This window comes from Bufo gargarizans, chromosome 5 (assembly GCF_014858855.1).
Source record: "Bufo gargarizans isolate SCDJY-AF-19 chromosome 5, ASM1485885v1, whole genome shotgun sequence".
Taxonomy (NCBI): domain Eukaryota; kingdom Metazoa; phylum Chordata; class Amphibia; order Anura; family Bufonidae; genus Bufo; species Bufo gargarizans.
Window position 1 is genome coordinate 420,110,080 of NC_058084.1, and position 24,665 is coordinate 420,134,744.

Here is a 24,665-nt window from a genome sequence, read left to right on the forward strand (position 1 = left end):
GAGCTTAGCCGTGCCCAGGCAAGTTGATACTAGTCATGACGTCACTGGGCCAGCGGTAAACAGTGAGCGGTAAACAGCTGATCGGTGGGGGTCCCGGGTGTGGGACCCCCGCCGATCAGATGCTGCTGATCTATCCAGAGGATAGATTGTCAGTTTAAACAAACTGCAGAACCCCTTTAAGGACATCCACTGTATATCTATGGTGAAAGTCAGTTCTTTAAAAATGGCACCCACTGCACTCTGTGCTTTAAACAGCAGACAACCAGGGCCAATGTCTGTGATCGGCGATAATGCAGATCACAGACATTTAATCCCTCAGATATTGTGGTCAGTTGTAACCACGACTTCTCAGAGGCTTTTCCCCAAGAGCACTACACTCCCGGGAACCGAACAACTCCCCTGCACAGTGATCAGGGAGCTGTTCATTCCTTGTGGTAGCCTCAGTTCCTCTGAAAGATCCAAGGCTACCACAACGATACTTCCTATGGAGCCCTGCCTAGGTAGTAAAAATGATTCCCTAGCCACTGGATAGGGAAAAAGTAATTGATCAGTGCGTGTCTGACCGCTGGGACCCCCACCAATCACAGGAATGGGGGTCCCATACCCACTTCCTGATGAAGCTGCAGGTTGTGCATGCTCCCTGGTGCTCCATTCATTCTCTATGGGACTGCTGCAGAAAGCCTAGGAATTTTTTTGAGGAATTTAAAAAATGAGTTAATTCTGGGCAACCCCTTTAAGGGGTTAACTCATTTTTTAAATTCCTCAAAAAAATTCCTGATCATTGGATAAGATATGGCTGTCGCTGTATATGACAAGCATATTGGTATGAATTAAAAAGTGGTTTTGGGTCTTTTCTCCCCCACACACAAAAACTAAAACACCACATCTCACACTTGGAATAACGCTGTATACAAACGGCGCTTAATACGCATGCGCGCTGAGCAGCTCGTTCACAGCGCTCCCCGGCCCCAGTTGCCAAGTAGACTTGACGCCGCCGTTGCCATGGTGAAGCTGCCTGGGCGCATGCGCAGTGACTAGGACCCTGGGTGTCATGGCGCCGGCCTATCTAGTCAACAGAACGGAGTGCTTTGCTTGGTAACGGTGTGAGCTGGAGTGAGAGCTGAGAGTTGCATGGTCTTAAAGACTGTCCTGGGGCCATGCAGCCAGAAAAGGTGACGTATAAAACTGATTGTAACTAATATACCTGACTGTATGTGCACTGCATGTATTAGCATGGCTTGTAGTTCTACAACAGGGGGCGCCACAGGGTCACAGTGTGAGAGGTGTTGCTGCATGGCTCAGTCCTTAGGAAGGTGTTATATGAGAGGTACTCAGCCCATAGGCTGGCATCCTGTACATATAGCATGTATGGCCGCAGCGGCTGGGGACAGATTTATATACGGGCAAACACTTGTATCTGTATGAAGGTCATAGATAAAGGAGGGTCTCGAGCCTGAGACCCCCTCTCTACCAGTCAGGGCAATTTACACGCTGTGCTTTTTGACGTATTGGTACAAATTCTGTGCCAAATCCATATCCAAAGTTCAAATTTTGAAGCAGATTCTACATTTCTTTTCTTTTTTAGCACATAAACGAACTGCACATGTGCGACCTCAGCCTAGTGGCGGATTTACACGGCCGGATATTCCGGCAGATTATTGGGAATGACCGTTCCCGACAATCTGTCCGTGTAAAGATGCAGCCGATTGCTGTCATTTCTGCAGGCACATCAACCATCGTTTCTGCGGTCTAAACCGCGATCTGCCGCCCAGAAGCAATGCAGCTGTACGAGGACGAGCGATCGCAATAGTGACCCCTCGTTCTCATACTGTGGAGGTGATCGGGGCATGTAAATGCAATGCTTCACCTCCACTGAGCGAGCAGCCGACTGTCGGGAAGGAACGCTGTTCCATCTAAAGCTACCTGAAGGGCTCATTCAGACAAACGTAAACGCTCCGTACCCATGTTGTGGGTCCGCAATATACGGGCACTGGCTGTGTGCATGCGCACTCTGTGCTGCAGATGCCGACCCATTGACTTGAATGGCTCCGCAATCTGCAAGATACGGCGACGGCTAGGACATGTCCTATCTTTTGCGGAGCGGAGGCACGAAGCGGAGACCCACGGAAACACTACGGAGTGAAAAATAAAGACAAAAATGGATCCTGTACATCAGTATGCATCAGTGGCATCTGTTTGAGCCGTTTCCATCTGATAGTTCAGGCTACGTTCACATCTGCTTTTTGCTGGATCCGGCATGGATCAGCAAAAACGCTTCCGTCATGATAATACAACCGTCTGCATCCGTTATGAACGGATTCCGTCCTGGTGACCGGGCATATGGAAACAGCGGAGGAGCGGGCCGGTGCTCCAGGGGTTACAGACGCTGTAGCTCGTCCTACTGTGCACTTTTCGTACCTCCTAGGCACCATAATGGGACCTACGGAAATAGCGGAGTGCCGGTCTGCTCGGCTGTTTCTGTAAGCCCGGCCGGCTAGTGCCGCCGCTTGGTTCCATCTAGATGTGGAAACGGCGAGATGAGACAACCCCTTTAACTTAGCTGGTACTGTATTACGCTCAGAGGGGGGTCCCAGTAACAGCATTGTGACAGCGCAGAATGATAAAGGTAGATACCGTGTAAGTCATTTTATTTTTAGCCATTAGAAAATGATTTTTAGGGTACAGAAATCCACGTTTTGAACCCAAGGTCACAAATCTCCAGTCAATAAATGCTGCTTTTGAGTACCTGCCTTCACATTCATGTGCTGGGTGGTTTGTGTCCGGCCTGTTTGGTAAATGCCAGGGAGTATAGAGGGAGATTACCGCGCTGTGTGCGGCTTATCCGCCTGATGCTGGCAGATGGCACCGAATAGCCTGCGTCCTGTCATATTTATCAGGGGTAGAAATACATGGAGAGGACCCAAGAGTATTTGCTGTGTAGGCCTTTTTTAACCCTTAAGATACCGGAGGTTTTTTTTGTTTTCGCATTTTCATTTTTCTTCCCTGTCTTCCTTGAGCCATAACATTTTTATTTTTCCGTTCACATAACCATATGAGGTTGTACTTTCCATTGCCACCACCTTATGGCATACAGTGTTAGTAGGAAGCGGGGGAAAAAAATCCAAATGGGGTAGAATTGAAAGCAAAACAAAAAAAACGCAATGCCCCCATCATTTTATGGGTTTTGTTCCCATGGCGTTCCGTTTGTGGCAAAACTGACCTGTGCCCTTTATTCTCTGGGTCAGTCTGATTACAACGATACCCCTTGTATAGGTTTTTATGTCTAAAAGGTGTAACAATTCTGACCCCCAAAACTTTTTTTATAGTTATATCTACTGCGCTGTGTGGGGGCTCATATTTTGCAGGACAATCTGTGTTTCTATTGATACCATTTTGGAGCGTGTGTGACTTTTTGATCACATTTTATTAAAAAAATTTGGGTAAGAGAAGCAATAAAAAAATTGCAAATTAGCCATTTTGACCCTTTTTTCCGTTACGCCATTCGCCGTATTGATTTTTTTTATATTTTAATAGTACGGGCCTTTTTAGTCAGGGTGATTCCCATGTTGTTTATATTTTTTTATATTTCTGTATTTATTTTTTTATTCTACGGAAAGGGGGCTGATTTAAACTTATATATATATATATATATATATATATATATATATATATATATATATATTTATTTTTAATGATTTAGAATCTCGTAATTGAGCAAACAAAATCCCCTTTTTTTTTATTCTGAACAATCATGGATTTTTTTTTGATCCATTATTTGTACAGAATTGCTCATTTCTTATGTTGGCCTGCCGCCTGCTGGCCAAAATAAGAATTGCAGTTCAATCCCCCAGGTCTCTTCAGGGCCATGACCATGACGCCACAATCTTTGCACTTTGCAAAGGGATTAATGTTTGCACCAATCTTTGGTTTAGCAACAGAATTGACTCCTTTTGTCTTTAGTTTACTGTTAGGCGTCATGCACACAAAGGTATTTTCTATTCGTATGCTAGCTGCTTTTTTTTGCAGATAGCTCACAGACCCTTTAGTTTCTATAGGTCTGCAAAAAATAAATAAAAAATTGACAGCACACAGACTTTCCGCAAATCATAGAGCATGTCCTATTTTGGTCCGCATTGCGAACGAGAATAGCCAATTCTATTGTTGGGAGTGTGGTTTGCAGACTCTGAGGCCAGTCATTGGCTGGAGCAGTGCATGTGACCAGATGTAAAGGGCCGGTGACTGGAAGAGGGAGGCAGCGAGGAGGACTGGAGTGGTGGGAAGCAGGTAAGTATGAGGCCTCATGCACACGGCCGTTGTTTGGGTCCGCATCTGAGCCGCCGTTTTTGCGGCTCGGATGCGGACCCATTCACTTCAATGGGGCCGCAAAAGATGCGGACAGCACTCTGTGTGCTGTCCACATTCGTGGCTCAGTTAAAAAAAATATAACATGTCCTATTCTTGTCCGCGCTTTGCGGACAAGAATAGGCATTTATATTGCAAATTGCGGAAGGCAACACGGACAGCTTCTGTTTTTTTGCGGATCCGCGGTTTGCGGACTGCAAAAAACGGCACGGCCGTGTGCATGAGGCCTGAATCTTCTGCAGGAACTTGCTAAAACTTGCTAAAAATTCATTATTACCGAAAAATCCCTTTTAAAGGAGTTTTGCAAGAATGGTGGTCTAGGGCTTTAGCAATCCTCCACCGCTGCCCATTCGATAAAGGAAAGCTGCTTTCCGGCGCAGGGTCCCAGCTCCTTCTCCTCCTGGCTTGCGATAGAGAGGAGAAGGAACAGGGAGCCAGCGCTGGCAAGCAGGTAAGTTCTTGCACAACCACTTTAAGGCAAAATGATGTACATGTACATCATTTGCGTTAAGGCTGTGTATGGAGCGCTTCGGCTCTATAGTACAGCAGACACCTGGCTGCAATGATCGCGAGTGGGTCATTTAACCCCTTCCCAACATGTTACATTATAGTATGTCACATGTTGTGTCTTTAAATATGGCACCCACTCCGCTCTGTTGTTACAGCAGACATCCGTGGCTAATGTTCGCAACCGGCAGTAATACCGAACGTGGACATTTAACCCCTCAGGTGCCGCGGTCAAACCTGACTAAGGCTTCTGAGCGTGCTAGAAACCAAAAGCGCGTGCTTCCGGATATGCTCCAGTTCCCCCGTGTGTCAATCGGAGGAGCCAGAGCTTGTTTGCGGCATACCCTGTCATAGAGAATGACAGGAGGCTGCTGCACAGTCTTTCATATGAAGCCCCTTGCTGTAATAGGGCTCTATAGGAAAGTAGTAAAATCATCATAGAGTCCAATGCTAGTGCATTGGAGTCTATGATGATAGAAACCAAATGAATGATTGTTGTAGTTCGCTATGGTAACTATAATAAAGTGTAAACAAAAAAAAGTATAAAGTTTTTACAAAAAATAAAAATAAACAAAATGGGGATTGTTGCCTGCGTAAACTATCAAAATATAAAATTATTAATCCCATACGGAAAAAGGTAAAACGAAAAAAGGGACAAAATGGCCAATTTACCATTTTTTGGTCGCTTCTCCTCCCACAAAAATTAAATAAAAAGTTATACACACCCCAGAATGGTCTCAAATTAGAAGTACAGGCCGCCCCACAAAAAATGAGTCCTCATAGAGCTCCGCACACATAACTAGAAAAAAGTTGTAGGGGTCAGAAAATGACATAAAATCATAAAAATTTCAAGTTTTTTTTATTCTTTTTTTTTTTAGCATCAAAACGAAAGGAAAGTATACATATGTGGTATCGTCGGATTCGTACTGAACTGGACAATGAAGTCAGTTTTACCTGCATAATAAATGCTGTAAAAAAACAACAACTGTAAAACTGTGGCAAATTTTAGTTTTTTTTCCAATTCCACCACCTTTCCAATGGTGGCATTGGACTTGTTCCGCAAAAAAACAAGCCCTCATATGACTATGTGAACAGAAAAATAAAAAATTATGGCTCTAAGAAGGGGGGAGTGAAAAAACGAAAACGAAAAGTAAAAAAAACCTCTGAGGTAGAATGAAATAAAACCTAAGATGCCATGGTCAATATGGACAACATCGGAGCAGTTAGAGAGCGGGAGAGGGAGTCGGAGCCTCAGTGGTGAAATCGCAGGGGGCACCACTCAGTTTCAATGACAGTCTGCACCGTGTGAAAGTTCCCAGGCCTGCCATAGTAAGCTGCCTGAGGCACAGCTTGACAGGCAGCCTATAAAAATACCATAGACTACAATAGTATTCTATTGCAGTCTATGGTACAAGTGATCAGGCTAAAGATTACAGTGATAAAAAAATATATATTATAAGACGGGAGCGAGACGGACTCAGTAGTCTATGGGCCTGTTCTGCTTCCATCCTCTGTAGCGAGAAGAGTGCACTAAGTGAGCGCTTCTCTCCCCTCATTTGAGAGGTCAGTGGAGGTTTCAGCGCTCAGACCCCCGCCAATCAAAATTTTTGATATGTCCTTATGGTATATCAAAAGTTTACTAAAAGTGCAGTAACCTTTTGATTTTAGGGTGAAATGACTTTTATTTTGCACTTTCTTCAATGTCTTTGTTTTTCAGTATTAGGCCCCATTCAGACAACCGTATTTTTGCTCCACACGCGATCCGCATTTTTTGTGGATCAGATGCAGACCTGATAATTTCAATCGGGCTGCAAAAAATGTGGACAGCACACCACCTGCTGTCCACGTCCCTATGTCTGTTTCACAGCCCCACAATCACAAAAAAAGATGGAACAGATCGTATTCTTGTCCGTTTTGGGTAGGCAATAAAAAAAAAAGGTTGCAACACGGGTGTCATCTGGTCGTGTAAATGCAGTAGTGATTTGCAAGTTGTTCTGTATCTCAAGTTACTGTGTTTTTGTATATTTTGTAGCATAAATCCAAAGAGGACACCTGGACGACAGAGGAGCTGAAGAAACACCTAAAGGTGACATTTGTTTTCTGCACATTACGATTATCCTTGGATTGTTTTCTGCCAAATGTTCTGGTCGGCTGCAGGTTTTATACTCCCTGGAGGGTTCCTGCATGCAAACTAAAAACCAAACGGCCACCGGTGAAGCGCAGAGCGGTACGATTTGCCGTAACCTAGGAGACAGCAGAGAACTACATTTTACTTATAAAATTGTCATACATAATACGAGGTGAGAAGGATTCCAGGCTTCACAAGGCCATCAGTCTGTTAGTCTGCTATCTGACAGGTTGTTGCTGGAAGGCAAGTCTCATATAGGCAGAAGACACCTACGGGGGGGGGGGGGGACGGGGGACGGGGGGACCATGGCTCTGAAACTGGCTTCTATCATCTTAAAATAAAAAACTGAAGAACAGTTTAACCATTTCTTATCCCTACAATGAACAAATCATTAAAAAAATCACTTACATGACTTCTAACCCGTACCCTTTTCATTTGCAAATGCCACAAAGTTGTAAAAATTTCCCTTCGATGACTGGAACACAGTAGCTTAGGGTGGGCACGTTTTTCCCATCTTCTTAACGTATTGAAGAAACGTATATGTTAAATGGATGCCTCAAACTGATGCCATACAGTTGCATCCGTTCACCATAGAGTTTAATTAAAAAAAAAAAAAGTATACTTTATTTTTTTTCTTTTACCGGGCTCTGTAGGATACAAGAGCGTGGCTGCGTTATTGTATCCTTTTTTTTTCTTTCTAACATATACGTTAAACGAAGGCATAAAACTTGATGTGAACCCACCCTTAGAAATGTAATCGGATGTATACAGACTCAAAATTTTAAAGCAGAGGGTCTCTTAAAGAGGGTTTCCAGGATTTGCTTAATAAGCAACAACTTTGTAGTAGCATACACTTCTTGTAGTTGAACCTGCTGCCATCCATTAAAGGGGTTACCCATAACTTAATTATTGATGGTCTATTATCAGGATAACGGTACTTTCACACTAGCGTTATTCTTTTCCGGCATATAGTTCCGTCCTAGGGGCTCAATACCGGAAAAGAACAGATCCGTTTTATCTTAATGCATTCTGCATGGAGAGTAATCCGTTCAGGATGCATCAGGACGTCTTCAGTTCAGTCTTTTTGCCTTTTCAGGACGGAGATAATACCGCAGCATGCTACAAAATTCCGGAACACTGCATTTTTTCCCATTGACATGCATTAATGCCGGATCCGGCCCCAAGTGTTCCGGCAAACGGATCCGGCATTGCGGTCTGCGCATGCTCAGACCGCAAAAAATGTGAAAAAAATAAATGACAGATCCGTTTTTCCGGATGACACTGGAGAGACGGATCCAGCATTTCAATGTATTTGTGTGAAAGTACCCTAAGTCATTGGTATTAGACTGGTGGGACCCCCACTGATCTGCTGTTTATACAAGCAGTGGTGCCGGAGCTTCACACCTCCATACACTGTGTAATGGCCATGCCTGCTTACTGCAGCGCTGCTCCTGTTCAAGTGTATAGCCATTAAGGCATAGCCACTGCACAGAGTATGGCGATGAGTAGTTTGGGGGTCTGGTTCTGGCGCCACAGCTTGTGAAAACGGACGGTCGGCTGAGGTGCTGGGAGTCAGACCCCCGACACCAACCTGATATTGATCACCTACCCAGGACAGATGATCAATAAATAAGTCCTAGGAAATCCCTTAAATGCATGGTCCAGCTACAAGGAGAAATTGCAAGAGGTCCTGCTGCTTGTGCTTCTGACATACGTTGGTTAATGTGGGCCTGTCTGTGGGGGGATCGGGAGAGATAAAGAGTCAAATAAAGAGACAAATGAGAGTTTGACCAACAGGTATCTTGTGTGTGCGCCGACTGCAGGATTTTAAAGTGAATATTTGCAGCATTACGAATAAAATGTATCTATCATTGCAGATTAAAGCGCCTGTTCAGAAGCTATTTACTGTAGACATATTTCATGTTTTTTTTCAGATAATTCCTCCAGTGTAATAATGCTTATTTTTTACTAATTTTGGACTCCTTATTTAGTCAATGCAATCTGACAATGATAGGAGACATAAGGAAAGAAGACCTCACCGAGAGGAAGAAAAAGATGAACTCGCACGACGGCGACATAAGCTTGAAGAAGGGGTAGATGAAAGAGAGCATGCAAAGTATTCGGAGAGAGACAGACGTGCTGAGAGAGAGAGGGGTGATGGTCGAGAGCCCCGAAGAGAGACGGAAAAAACGAGAGAAAGAGACAAGGACAAGCATCATGTATCTGAAAGGCACAGAACCAAGGACAGGGAGAGAACAAGGGACAAAATGGACAGCGGGGAGAAACCAGTTAAGGAATATGGAACATCTGACCTGGGTAGAGAGGAAAGGAAGATGAGAGACAGTCTTGGTAAGTGACATTATTGGACTCTCTCAAAAAACAGTCATAGGGTGCCTGCACAGGAGTACCCATTTCAAAACAGAAATTCTGCACGTTTTTTGGTGTGGAATTCTGTGCGTTTCCGCACCAAAAACCACTTGTGTCACTTGCAGATTTTTCTCAGATCCCACCTTTCTAATGAAAAGGGTGAAGTCTGCGCCAAAAATCGCACAAAGAATCGACATGCTGTAGATTTCAAAATCCGTAGGGAAGGTCAATTTCCGCATAGAATTAAAAAGCAAAGTCTACATGAGATTTGTCTAATGCCATACACTTTGCTGGTACAGTGATCCCTCAAGATCCAATGGCCTCAGGATACAGTATTTTCAGCATACTGTGGTCTTTTCTGGGCCTCAACATACAATGTCTCAGATCCAACCAATCAAGGTCACTTCTCTGGTAAAACAGTTGTATTAGGCTACTTTCACACCTGCGTTACGTGCGGATCCGTCTGGTATTTGCACAGACGGTTCCGCACCTATAATGCTAAAGATTGTATCCGTTCAGAACGGATCTGTTTGCATTACCATGAACAATGATAAGGCAAACGGATCCGTTTGGACTTACATTGATAGTCAATGGGAGGCGGATCTGTTTTTAATTGCACCATATTGTGTCAGTGAAAACGGATCCGTGCTCATTGACTTACATTGTAAGTCAGGACGGTTCAGTTTGGCTCCGCATCGTCAGGCGGACATCAAAACGCTGCTGTTTTGGTGTCCGCATCCAGAGCGCAATGGAGGCTGAACGGAACCAAAATTATGCATTCTGAACGGATCCTTATCCATTCAAAATGCATTGGGGCTGAACTGATCCATTTTTGTCCGCTTGTGAGAGCCCTGAAACGGATCTCACAAGCGGACCCAGAAATGGCAGTGTGAAAGTAGCCATAGTTGCTATTCATCAGCTGTTTCTGGCTGGTATATGTAAGGATCTACCTTAGTTATCTGGTTATTTTTCTTAATTTTCTCTCATCTTGGATGACATTTTGGGGCTTTGGAACCGATTACTCAACTTACAATGGTTTCAACATACAATGGTCGGCCTGAAACCAATTAATATTGGAACTTGAGGGATCACTGTACTGTATTTCGCTGTGTTTTTTTGCTCACAAGAATCTGCACGGAAAAACCTTGCAAAATCCATACCATCGGTACCATGTGCAAGTACCCATAGAGTTAGGGTATAGACTTGTCGCAGAAAGTTCTACAGCTCTCCTGTTTACCTAAATGCATAAATGTGTGGGCATCCACCCCGTTCTGATGTAGGGAATAGATATTCCTGCCGTGTGTGAATTCACCTTTAGAGAGGAGCTATTAGTTCACATGTTTGACAACAGGGTGGATCTAATTTGTGCCCGCCAAGGACAAGTTGCAGAAATTTGAATACAGCTCTGGAGTATAAGTCATGATGTAACAGAAAATAAGTACAAAAACAATAAAAACAACATTACTCAATTTAAGCCATGACTCCCCTTAGTGAAATTCCATCTGCATTTCTTGCAATCCCTTTTAAAACATTTAATACATCTCTTTAGACCGGTATCAAATAATAGTGTTCATGCTTATATGTGGTTAATTTTAATTCCTAATGCTTCAATCTTAGACAAAAGCAAACACAGAAGTGAGGATCGAGAAAGACGACATGTAGAGCGACGAGGAAAGGAAGGGAGAAATCGGGAGGTAATCTTTTCACATTTAGTTGTGTAAGAATTGAAAATTCTCAGTAAGAAATGTGTTTCTTTGTGTTGGTGGTCTGATACCAGATGACTGGTAATTTTATTTCTTCATAATGTACCATTCTTAGGCTACTTTCACACTCGCGTTTGGTGCGGATCCGTTTGTATTATCTTTAACGTAGCCAAGACGGATCCGTCTTGAACACCATTGAAAGTCAATGGAGGACGTATCCGTTTTCTATTGTGTCATAGAAAACGGATCCGTCCCCATTGACTTACATTGTGTGTCAGAACGGATCTGTTTTGGTGTCCACCTCCAAAGCGGAATGGAGACGGAATGAAGGCAAACTGATGCATTCTGAGCGGATCCTTTTCCATTAATAATGCAATAGGGCAAAACTGATCCGTTTTGGACCGCTAGTGAGAGCCCTGAACGGATCTCACAAACGGAAACCAAAACGCCAGTGTGAAAGTAGCCTTAAAGGGGTTGTCCCACAATACAAACATTTCCCCTATTTACAAAATAGGAAGTAGGTATCTGAATAGTGGGGGTTTGAGTGCTGGGATCCCCACTGATCACAAGAATGGGTGTTCCAGGCCCTCGTATAAGTTGAGCAGCAGCCGGACCGTGCATTCTGCTGCTCCATCATTTCTATCAGGCCGCTGATGCTGTGTGGAGCGCTCTTTGTTTCTGGCAGTCCTATAGAGAATGTAGGAATGGAGCACGCTGACGCTCTATTCAGAGACGTGGGACCCCTGTTCTTGTTATTGGTGACAGTAATTTCTATCTTATAAAGTAATAGCAATTTGCTTGGTGACATTCCCAGCCACCTGACTGTCCAGGGAACTGCTGTCGACTCCATTCAATTGGATGGTGCTGTGATACAGTTCCCCTCCGCAGCGAGTGACCAGGGTGCTGCTGTGCAGGACAAAAATAGTAATGGGTACACAATGCTAATAGACCAGGTTCCCCAGTTTTGGACTCTTACTAGCCAAAGTGGGGAATATCTATAAAGAGCGTCTCTGGCTTTGGAGGACTTGTAAAGTCCATGAAGTACTGGCATCCCATTGATCTGAGCAGGAATTGTGCCCTGTGGTGCAGTAGAGGTTTCCAGCAGATTACAGCCGATCTCTGGGAGGCCACCCTGTCATCAGTTTATTACCGTGACAAATAGAGATTGTTCATAGAAGACAACTCGCCTAATGTTATCTGATCTTTAACCCTTTCTACCCTGGAGTTTTTTTTTTTTGCGTTTTTGTTTTGCGCTCCCTGCCTTCCCAGAGCCATAACTTTTTTATTTGTGTGTTCACATAGCCATATGATGGCTTGTTTTTTGCAGGAAAAGTTGTACTTTACAACGCCACCTTTTAATATTGCATAAGATGTAGTGGGAAGTGGGAAAAAAATTCCAAATGGGGTGAAATTTAAAAAAATAATGCAATTCCACCACAGTTTTACGTTGTTTTTTTATTTACGAGGTTCGATGTGCGATAAAACTGACCAGTTACTTTTATTCTACAGGTCAGTACGAATCTAGCGATACCATATATGTATAGTTTTTCTTGTGTTTTGAAAAACGGCGTCCAAAAACAGCGAATCAGCAATTTTGCCGCTTTTTTCATTTTTGCTGTTTGCCGTATGGGAAATATATATTTTTTTATTTTATACTATGGGCGTTTTCGCACATTGCGACACCCATGATGTGTAATTTTTTTTAGTTCTTTTATTTTTATTTTGGGAAAAGGGAGGTGATTAGAATTTTTTATTTTTTTTATTTTTAATTACTTTAAAGGGTTTCTACCACTTCGGTGTCACATATTTAGCTGTCAGACACTAGCGATCCGCTAGTGTCTGCTCTGGCCAACCATCCTAATATAATTGCTTTTGGGGCAGCCGTTTTGCTAAAAAAAGAACTTTTATTAATATGCTAATGAGCCTCTAGGTGCTATGGGGGCGTCATTAGCACCTAGATGCTCCGTCTACCTTCAGAAACTGCCGCCGCCGAGCGCGTCCCTCCAGCCCGCCCATCTCTTCCTGAATGCGATCCTCCTTGTGAGCGTATGTATTCTGCGCATGCGCAGTGAATGTCTGACCGCTTCCTTGCTCAGACATCTCCACTGCGCCTGCGCGATGACGCCATAGTGCTCCGAGGAACAGGCGCAGTGGAGATGTCTGAGCAGGGAAGCTGTCAGACATTCACTGCGCATGCGCCGAATACAGGCGCTCACAAGGAGGATCGCATTCAGGAAGAGATGGGCGGGCTGGAGGGACGCGCTGGGCGGCGGCAGTTTCTGAAGGTAGACGGAGCCTCTAGGTGCTAATGACGCCCCCATAGCACCTAGAGGCTCATTAGCATATTAATAAAAGTTCTTTTTTTAGCAAAACGGCTGCCCCAAAAGCAATTATATTAGGATGGTTGGGCAGAGCAGACACTAGCGGATCGCTAGTGTCTGACAGCTAAATATGTGACACCGAAGTGGTAGAAACCCTTTAATTATTTATTTTTACACAGTTTTTTTTTATAGTTCCCATAGGGAACTATAACATGCAATCATCTGAATGCTATTCTCATAGATTCCAATTCATTCCATAGAAAATACTATGCAGCAGCCTCCTGTCATTCATAAAGACAGGGGCTGCCGCACAGGGAGCCAGAGAATCACCGGAAGCGCGCGCTTTTACGTGCTCAGATGCCATGGTGAGGATTGACCACGGCATCTGAGGGGTTAAATATCCGCGATCTGCGTTACTGCCAGTTGCAGACATTAGCCGCGGGTGTCTGCTATAAGAAACAGCAGGCCACCCGCGGCTATGGCACCCGCTCCGCTCAGGAGTGGGCGCCATCTTTAAAGACCCGGCCAGCTCAGTACTAGTACGGCGCTAGTCGGGAAAGGGTTAAAGGGCAATTTCTGAGGTCAAGGACTGATCCATTCAATATGTAATCATGTGATGATTGTTTTATTCAAGACTGAAGAGCGTGAAGATCAGAGCCTAAGACACCGCAAACAAAGTGAGGAGTTTAATAGTCAAGAGGCAGCCCGGGAAAGAAGTAGTAGTGACCGGAAACCTAGAGAGACCTCTGACCGAGAGAAGAGGAGTCACAGCAAAAGAGAGAGGGGGACACATTCAGACCAAAGGCCTGCAAAAGATTCTGCAGCATATTCAGACAGAGCAATGGAAAAACCTTCTAGGGAAGGTTATTCACATGATGACGATAAGGAACAAAGACGCAGAGATAAAAAGGACCGCAGAACACGTGCACATGAGGTAAAGGACCGCAAGACATTCATCCACTTCACTGATGTTCTGTATGTCTTATTATAGTCAAGGTAGACGGACAGACATCTGACCATTTTTTTTATTTGCTGGTCACTGATCTTACATTCAGTGATTATACATCATGAGTTGTCCTTCTTTTTACGTATGTTCATTTCTTTCAGCAGTTTCTTAAGTTGCCTTAAGGAAAACAGAGTGATGGGCAGTTTAAACCCAATTTGCACCTAGAAGCAGCTCTACAGTCTTATCAAGCTTTTTCTTCAAAGTTAAAGGAACACTCTACACAAAACTGATACACTGTGGAATGAAAAGTGTAGGGTCCGAGGGGGAGGAGTGTGACACAGGAATAAAAACAATACCAAAGAGAGAATCCCCGTGTGATGCCGTGTCTCCATTGGGCCCCCCAGTATGGAAAATGGCCACCAGTATGAATAGTGGCTCCTATACTAATGTCCTGGGAATAATAATGTCCCCCAGTTCTGGTTGATTTTAATGGAGTCTGTCTAGCAATAAAAAGGATAAAAATAAGAAGACCTATTTTTTGCCCGACGCTTTTCACTGGCTTTAAAGGGTTTCTGTTACCAGATCTAACCCTATTAAGCTAGCTGACACTGGCGATGTGATAATGTCAGCTAAATCTATCTAGCCTATTCCTACTTTTATCTATGCCCCCGTTATGCCAGAAATCTAACTTGTATAATATGCTAATTAGCCTCTAGGAGCGGGGGGGGGGGGGGGGGGGGGGGGGTTTGTTGTTCCTGCTCCTAGAGCCCCTGTTCTCCCACCTTTGTCGCCTCCCTCCAAGTCCTGATTGACAGGGTCCTGCAGCGCTCACATCCGTCTGCCAGCCTTGTGCTCTGGTGAAATCTCACGCCGACGCGGTGAGGAAGCTGGGAGCCTGAGAGCGTCTTTCCCTCACATCTGCTGAACGGCGTGAGATTTCACCAGAGCACATGGCTGGCAGACCGATGCGAGCGCTGCCTGGCCCTGTCAATCAGGACTTGGAGGGAAGCGACAAAGGTGGGAGAACGGAGCCTCTAGGAGCAGGAACAACTCCCCCCTGCTCCTAGAGGCTAATTAGCATATTATACAAATTAGATTTCTGGTGTAACTGGGGCATAGATAAAGTGTCAGCTAGCTTAATAGGGTTAAATCTGGTGACAGAAACCCTTTAAAAAAAATGGCCATGTGAATAGCCCCATAGTCTTTAATTGGTTCTGAAAAAGGTTGTGTGAATATATCCTTAGGCCCTGCACTAAGGCCCCTTTCACACGGGCGAGATTTCCACGCGGGTGCGATGCTTGAGGTGAGCGCATTGCACCCGCACTGAATCCGGACCCATTTATTTCTATGGGGCTGTACACATGTGCAGTGATTTTCACGCATCACTTGTGCGTTGCGTGAAAATCGCAGAATGCTCCTCTTTGTGCGTTTTCCACGCAACGCAGGCCCCATAGAAGTGAATGGGGCTGCATGAAAATCGCAAGCATCCGCAAGCAAGTGCTAGGTTGCTAGGAGACTATCGGGATAGGGACCCGATTATTATTATTTTCCCTTATAACATGGTTATAAGGGAAAATAATAGCATTCTTAATACAGAATGCATAGTACAATAGGGCTGCTGGAGGGGTTACAAAAAAAAAAAATAATTATTGAACTCACCTTGTTCGCACAGCCGGCTTTTCTTCTGTCTTCATCTTTGCTGTGCACAGGAAAAGGACCTGTGGTGACATCACTACGTTCATCACATGGTCCGTCACATGATCCTTCACCATGGTAAAAGATCATGTGATGGACCATGTGATGAGCGCTGTGACGTCACCACAGGTTCTTTTTCCTCACAGATGAAGACAGAAGAGATGTCGGCTGCACGAACAAGTGGATTAAGGCGAGTTAAATTATTTTTAATTTTTTTACCCCTCCAGCCCTATTGAACTATGCATTCTGTATTCAGAATGCTATTATTTTCCCTTATAACCATGTTATAAGGGAAAATAATACAATCTACACAACACCGATCCCAAACCCTAACTTCTGTGAAGAAGTTCGGGTTTAGGTACCAAACATGACGATTTTTCTCACGCGCGTGCAAATCGGATTACAATGTTTTGCACTCGCGCGGAAAAATCGTGCATTTTCCCGCGACGCACCCGCATCTTATCCGGGCCAAAAACATGACGCCCGTGTGAAAGAGGCCTAAGCATACCACAGTGTATCAGCCTTGCCTGTGGTGCTCCAATGAAACCTGTCACCAGGACGAACCCCCGACTCCTGTGTTTGATCGACCAGTGGTATTTCCAGCACCTGCAGCTTGACCCCTTCCTGTTTTAAAGGAATTGTAGGCAATTGATTATATTCCATTGTGTAATGCATAATCGTTCTTCAAACCTAAATGGAGGATAAACCATATTCTAAATAATAGTAGTAACAGTTTATCTCCAGGCTTCATGGAAAAGGGGCTTTTAGCAGAATTGCCATTCTGAGGTACAGTGTCATTTTTTTTATTTTTTTGTGAACCATTTCAGGCAAAGTCCTATTATAGTGCAGCCTCAGCCTTAAAACAGTCATCTTGTATGTGCTGTCCTGTGATAGAAAATGACCCAGTTTATTAGTAGTGGTGTTATACTTCACTATAGGGTGCATTCACACGACCATATGTATTTTGTGGTCCGCTAAACGCCGATCTGTTTTTTTTGCGGATCCAACGGACAAGATTATTACATGTTCTTTCTTTTTTGCGGGACTATGGAACGGACATATGGAAGCAGACAGCATACGGTGTGTGCTGTCCTCATTTTTTGTGAACCCATTGAACTGAATGGGTCCGCAAACAATGCGCAAAGGTTGTGTGAATGGGGCCATACAGAGAGGTAATGTCTTGCCTATATTCTGCATTTAATTGTCAGCACAGACCCCGCACTAACACCCTGATATAATGGCCCTCACAGTTTGGCTCCAATCATTTTCTTTAAAACTATGATGTAGAGAAGTTGTTGTGAACAGCGCTGTGGGCCAGGATTCCATTATTCCACTGCCTCCTGGGATTTCTGTAATAATAATGTGAAATGTTTTGTTTCTATTTTAATAGGAGAACATTTCAGTTCCTAAAAGCCGCTCCAAGGAATCGCTGGCAAAGCAGGAAAGCAATGATGAGAAGGTAACACCGGCCTCTGCTGACTGTATGTCACGCTGTGGCTTTAGGCAAAACATAATGTTACTCATTAAAGTACGGACAACTTTTTCACTTAAAAAGGCAGATGACGAAAAAGTTTTTTTTTTTTTTTCACAAAACTCTTTTGTCTGGAGAAAAAGTCAGTTTAACTGAGCCAGAGACCGAATGACAAATTGTTGTTCACCTACCAACCTTCTTGAAAGCAGGAGCATCTGCCCTTTAGAAATAATTGCAGCGGTGGACCCGGCCCTGTGAAGTTCAGGGAGACTTGCCAGATAAGCACTATGTGTTGACTGCTATGTTCTTTGATTGGTCTTCAAAGTGAATTGTAAACCAAACCATGACACTTATTCTCCCACTTATTCGCACTGCTTTATCTGTGCTCGCTGGTTTGGATTCTAGCGCACAGCAGTATGAACATATAAGGAACAGATTAAAGCTTTCTGACGCACTTAGAAGCTGTTTCAGACACCCACACAGTGTAATGGGGGATAGAACGGTAGGAAACATGTAAAGTGTGGCCTATTTTGAATGTATTTTTGTGGCGATAGCAATATTCATGAGCCGCTCGGCATATTCCGTTTTACCTGGTCCCTATTATAAGCATCCGTTTGTAAGTAAAGGTGACCATGCACATTATATAACTGTCATCCGAGGGCCCTGGAACAGAACAACGGATGAAATGAATGGGTCCGCATAACGGATGCAGACCCAGAATTGCGGTCGTGTGAATGCACACTTGGAATGAAAGATCTCACCTCTGCCATCTGAGGGTTATCTGGACAGCCCCATACATGTTAGATGGGCAGTTGGTTCACCTAACAACATTGATGCCGTCCCGACTGTTCCACGTAAATAGAAAAACCAGGCTGCACAGGGCCACTTTGCAAAACCGCCATATGTTTACGCTCCCCATTTCCTTCTCTTTAATTTCAGTTTTCGTGGGGGCAAGTATGGATGTAACAAAGAGCCACTAGTCCAGGTGCTGACAAGAGGCACCTGGACCAGTGGTTCTTACAGTATTAACCCCTTCTGATCTGCACAGTGTAAACTGACGAACTAATGGCATGGTACCTGTGCCATTAACCTGTTAATTTGCATGCAGTGCCCTAAGCAGGATCAGGCTGGCACACTGACAGCCCAATCCATTACGATGACCTTACTGTCGCACAACAGCAGATTTAAGGGAAAGAGTGATCGGGCATGTTGGGGTTCCCATAGACGAAAAGCAGCCACAAGAGGGATTTAACAGCAGCTTATTCCCCTCTCCCCATTGCAGTAAACATGCAGGTTGAGTTTAGACCAGGCATGCAATAGTTGTAGTTTTTTAACAGCTGGAGGGCCGCAGGTTGACCATGCCTGGTTTAGACGAACCTCGGTGGAAGCAGAGTACAGCTCATCGTCTGTGCTTTATGGGACCATGCACTCAGCACTTTCTGCTTTGAGAGGATTATCTGGTGTTTACAATATTCTGTATGTCATGGAGGCAGGTATGATCACTGGACCCCTAATTAATTACTAAATACAGTACAAAGGGCGTTCAGATGTGGGATGTCCAGATGTCTGCTCTGATGATGCCATGTCTGCTCATTACAGCCTCATTGATTGCTATGGCAGCAATTTTGTGAAAAAGGTGACAAACCCTAAAGATCCCAGAGGAGCAATGGGGCTCCATCATTTTATCACTCTACAGGAGTTCCAGGTCACGGATCTCTACTGACTGGAGGATTATTACTGTCCTATTATTAGTCCTATATGAAATGATATCATGCTAAGATTTATTTATATTTCCTGTGTTCCAATTATTATAATTGTATTTAAAGGAAATAGAAGAAAATATAAATAACACTGATACTGCGAATGAGGATTCTACAAACTATGAAGAAGATTTTGAAGTAAGTAACCTAAAATGCGATAAAAGCCAAAAGTTTGAAAAGCAATGTAAGTTTAAGTGTGCGGACTATTACTCATGTATGCATGCTTGTACATATGTCCAATAAACGCTGTGTTTTAATGTTTGTATTTTTTGGTAGGATTATGATGATGATTTTGAAGATGAGAGAGAAGAAGACCGGACTACAGACAAAACACCAGAACCTAAAGCAGTCTCCAGGAATGCAGAAGTAGAGGAGATTCAGAAGGCCATGTTCTTGGAGAATGAAAGCATAGCTACGGTCCCAGCTGCACACAGACACAAAGCATATGATGACCAGGATGGTGGACCAAGCCCTGAAGGTTTTCAGTCTTTTTATGTTTTTTTACCATTTTGTTAGTTCCATCTTATGATGCTTCCAGGCTGCGGCGGTGCTCATTGTGAACGCAGATTGGCTGGAATATTCAGCCAATTGGAGTGTGTTTAATTGCAGTGTAGCTGGAACCTAGTTTGCTTTACGGTGTTCATTTTGAGCTTAAAATCCTTTTTTAAAAAAAAATTTTTATAAGAATATTCAGCAGCCTTGTCATAAAGGGTTAACTTCTGCCTAGCTGTGAGAATCGTACTTTCACTTTTGTGCCGGTCATCTAATAGCCCTCATCTCTAAATTACTAATTGCTCAAAAACACTAATGGTATTTAAGCCACATTCTTATCAGTAAGGAAAGAATTGATCTATAATGAGTGTTTGTAAGGTCAGAGATCAGAGATAAGGAGCCGTCAGCTGAGCTGCCTGACGGAACTCAGTAAAAACATAGAGCATGCTACTAGTGAATCCCAAGGCTGTATGGAGGACGGGGCTCAAAATTTTAATTAGACTAATTGATTTTAGCTCAAAATGAGTATGATGTAATACAGTTATGGTTCCAACATACCATGGCCTTCTCGGAACAAATGAATATTGTATGTCAAAGATTCACTGTATAATTCTTGAATATGCCATTGGAAGTTCACTTTAAACCTAAAAAACGCCTCCCAAACCACCAGCATTATATTAAAGTGGCCGCTAGCACATCCGCAATACCAATCCCCATAGCTCTGTGTGCTTTTATTGTGTAAAAAAACGATTTGATACATATGCAAATTAACCTGAGAGGAGTCCTGTTCCCTGACTCATCTCACGTACAGGACTCATCTCAGGTTAATTTGCATATGTATCAAATAGTGTTTTTTTTTTTTTACACAATAAAAGCACACAGAGCTATGGGGACTGGGTATTGTGGATGTGCTAGCGGCCATCTAGCAACCCATGTCCTCAGCTCTATACCCAAAATCCAGGTGACAGGTTCCCTTTAAAGTAGCCAGAAGTATGTTCCTAAAGATCCTTTTTTTTTTTCCGGCCAGATGTACCAAAATCTTGAAAAACGAACTTTAATGCCCTGCACGTCAAGGGGGCAGCGGCCTCCTCGCTTCAAGTCACGTTAACCACGCCCACTCCTGCCCCTTCACCTCTGATTGACAGCCGCGCACGTGAACGTCTGATGCACACTCGCACTCGGCTGGCTTTGCTGAACAGCTGAAAGCTATTGGCTGTCAATCAGAGGCGAAGGGGCAGGGAAAGGGGGCGTGGTTATCCTGACTTCAAGTGAGGAGGCCGCTGCCCCCTTGACTTCAAACTCTGCTGTTACATAGCGCGTGCAGGGCATTAAAGTTAGTTTTTGAAGATTTTGGTGCATCTGGCAGGAGGAAGAAAACAATCTTTAGGAACATACTTCTGGCTGCTTTAAGGTAATGCTGGTGGTTTGGGGGGGGCGTTTTTTAGGCGACAGGTTTCCTTTAAAGGTATATTCACATTCACCAGATTTGCTGTTGATATTTCCTGGACCGCCAAAGACATCTGAATGGGGCCTGCAGAAATACATGTACGTGCTACAGATTTGACCCTAAATGGGCTTCCCTTGAGTAGAAATTTTGACTGCTTATTAGGGTATGCCATAAATTGCAGGTCATAGTAGCTTTATTTGTAGGCCTTCTGACACCAGAAGGAAGTGGCCCCAGCTGTAGTAGAATACACTGTGTGCCTCGTGGTGTTTTTTTAGTGTCATTCACAACCTGTCCTTTCTCAGGAGCTGCAACTTCTGGACAGGAGCTGTGCTGTTCAGGGAAAGTGGGGCCTCGGCTCCTTGGTTCTAGGGAACAGTGGTTTAATTCCCTAATCTTGTGAAATCTCCTTAGATATGAATCCATTCTACATCTGCATTTGTATTTGCTCTGCATAGACTTTCTGTTATCCCTATTTACTGTATAAATGAGCTAAACTCAAAGCATCTTTATTATATGAAAACCTTTTAAAGGGATCCTGTCATCAGTTTCATGCTGTAAGGCCCCATTCACACGTCCGCAAAAGGGTCTGCACCTGTTCTGCAATTTTGCGGAACGGGTGCGGACCCATTCATTCTCTATGGGCCCGGATGTGAATAGTGTGCTCTCCGCTTCCGCATTTGTGGAGCGCGGGCCCCGAACTTCCGGGTTTCGGCCCCGAACTTCCGGTCCGCAGCTTCGCAAAAGATATAACATGTCCTATTCTTGTCCCCAGCTGTGGACAAGAATAGGCATTTCTATAGGGAGTGCGGATCCGCAATTTGCGGGTCCACAATATACCATTGACGTGTGAATGGACCCTTAGAGATGTGTGAATTTTATTCTATACTCTGTATCTCTAGGACTGTAACTAGTTAACGTTTCTGAAGCTGTTACAAACTATTTCTTCCCTTTGTCTGGGGGGGGCGGAGGGCCACGCAGCTACGCTGACTTCTCCTCTAGTTACAGATGTATAGACGGTGAAAGATGCTTAAGCCAATCACTTAACTAGATAATACACATATATATTCAGTGCCTAAAGAAAATCACCTTCTTGAAGTGTCACATATGATGTATGTAGTATTGAGGTTAGGAAGACCGCCATTACAACGTGGTGCGGACCCATAGGTGTTTATATTAATATTCCAAAGTTTATGAGCTAGAGCATACTGCGCAGGGGCCAAGTGTTATCTCATCTCCTTTTCCTCCTTAAGCCAATGAAAGCATGGCATGTGCCTCAGGAAGGAGCACCTCCCTGAAGGTGACTAACTGCCTCACTTATTGTAATAAACGTAGAGATTACCTTGACCAGCTATGTGTCAGCGTCTAGTCTCTCAGCCACGCCGCGTGGATATTAACCCCTTGGGGTACCTTGATTTGGAGCACCAGCGGAGAACTTGGAGGTCTAATTAAGACCAGCTTTAACAATGCTGCCTGAAATCCTGACTGGCTCTGTCATTACCCTAAGCTATGTTTTACCCCTTCCACCATATAATTTACGGTGGACCATGATGGTACGACATATTTATACGTCCACCAGTTTAATGGCAAACATCGCTGTATATCACTTTGCCATTAAAGAGATCGGGGCAACACTTTGTCAGTCTGATTCCACTGAAGGGAGTTGAAATGTTAATCTCTGTCACAAAAAGTGCCAAGCCTAAGGCTACATTCACACGTCAGTATTTTTCTATAATCCGAATTTCGGTCCGTTTTTTTGCGGATCCGTTGTTCCTGAAAATGTTTCCGTATGTCATCCGTTTTTTGCGGATCCGCAAAAAACGGAAACATGTATACATTTCAATAATCAAATAAAGTTGTTTGGATTTCTTTGAAAAAAAATAAATAAAAAAAAATTATAAAAAAAAAAAAAATTATTAAAAAAAAAAATATATATTTGCTATGTGTTTCCAGGAACGGATTCCGCAAAAAACTGAAGACATACGGAATGACATCCGAATGTCTTCCGTTTTTTGCGGAACCATTGACTTTGCATTGTACCAGGATCCGATTTTTCAGGAACATAATAGGACATGTTTTATATTTAAACGGACATGCGGAACGGAACAACGGAAACGGACAGCACACATTGTGCTGTCCGATTTTTTCCAGGACCCATTGAAAATGAATGGGTCCTGATCTGGTCCTGATCTGTTCCGCAAAAAACGGAACAGATCAGGAAAGAAAAAACGGACGTGTGAATGGACCATTAGGCTGCGTTCACACCTGAGCGTCTTACAGCGCGTTCCTACGCGCTGTAAAACGCACAACAGGCAAGAACCAATGATTCCCTATGGGAATGGTTCTCACCTGGGCATTTTACAGCGCGTACGATCGCGCTGTAAAACGCCCGACGCTCAAACAAGTGCTTGAGCTTTTTTTGGGGCGTTTGTCGCGCGTTCCCGCACATAGATATTCGGGAACGCGCGACAATGTGTGCACGCCTGTCTCTGTATGCGCGATTGTAAACGCCCGTACAATCGCGCATACAGTGCGCTCGTTTCAGAACGCTCAGGTCTGAACCCAGGGTTAGGCTGACTGTGGGCCTGTAATACCAGCTTATGTCACGAGATACTCAAGAGTAAAATTGGGAACCTTTTGTTCTCATGTATTACAGTGCTGACTTTTAAATAAATTACACATCGGAGAGCAAGAAGATTTTTTTTTTGTTTGAATTTATTTTGTCAAATGTACTCTATTCAATTACAATTTTGGGTAAATACAATTTTGGGTAAATAAAAATTTGATACCATAGCTCAATTTATGCCACATAAAATACAAAAGTAATATAAATGTACCCTTTGCATGTAGTGTTTTCAAACACCAAAAACCTTGGTCACGAGTGAGTTAAAGATGAGACGGAAATGGGAAGATGAGCCTGGTTTATGACTGCTCGCCCTTGATTGACAGGTGTCTCCCCATACACTGATAGGGAGACACTGCTCAGTTGAGCAGGGTAGAGGGGATCTTCTCATGGGCCCATTTATGAAACGGTTTTGTCTGAAATGCCATAATATTTCAGAGTAAAGCCCAACACTCTGTAACATAGTCTTCACTTGGAATAAGCACTAGACGTGGCTAAACTTTTGTGCTCAAAAGCTACAGCATTGCCAAAGGGGGGGGGGGGGGGGGGAACCGCCTGGCATCAGGATGAAGCATGATACTTTACCAGGACCTGTTACCACTTGCGCAGTTCATACTTAGCGCTCATTCACACGACTGTATGAATGGATCTGCATCCGTTCCGCAATTTTGCGGAACAGACGCGGACCCATTCATTTCAATGGGACCACAAAAGTTGCGGACAGCACATCCGTAGTTCTGTTCCACTGTCCCGCAAAAACGATAGAGCATGTCCTCTTCTTGTCCGCAATTGCGGTCAAGAATAGGCATTTTTTTATCATGGTGCAGGCCATGTGTGGTCTGCAAA

The 24,665-nt window shown here is 43.9% G+C and overlaps 1 protein-coding gene across 2 annotated transcripts in view; it reads left to right on the forward strand.

Annotated features, from left to right (window-relative positions):
* The first annotated feature begins 1,034 nt into the window (after window positions 1-1,034).
* The window catches only part of DYNC2I1 (dynein 2 intermediate chain 1), a 57,363-nt gene continuing 33,732 nt past the window's right edge, over window positions 1,035-24,665 (forward strand). Inside the window, exons 1-8 of one of the 2 annotated variants that reach the window (XM_044294033.1) lie at window positions 1,035-1,172; window positions 6,902-6,955; window positions 8,989-9,346; window positions 10,982-11,058; window positions 14,023-14,322; window positions 17,420-17,488; window positions 19,327-19,398; window positions 19,537-19,738. In XM_044294033.1, the coding sequence (XP_044149968.1) occupies window positions 1,158-1,172; window positions 6,902-6,955; window positions 8,989-9,346; window positions 10,982-11,058; window positions 14,023-14,322; window positions 17,420-17,488; window positions 19,327-19,398; window positions 19,537-19,738 (1,147 nt within the window). In that variant the 5' untranslated portion in view covers window positions 1,035-1,157. The remainder of the gene's footprint in view (window positions 1,173-6,901; window positions 6,956-8,988; window positions 9,347-10,981; window positions 11,059-14,022; window positions 14,323-17,419; window positions 17,489-19,326; window positions 19,399-19,536; window positions 19,739-24,665) is intronic. The other variant, XM_044294034.1, reaches the window with a different exon arrangement.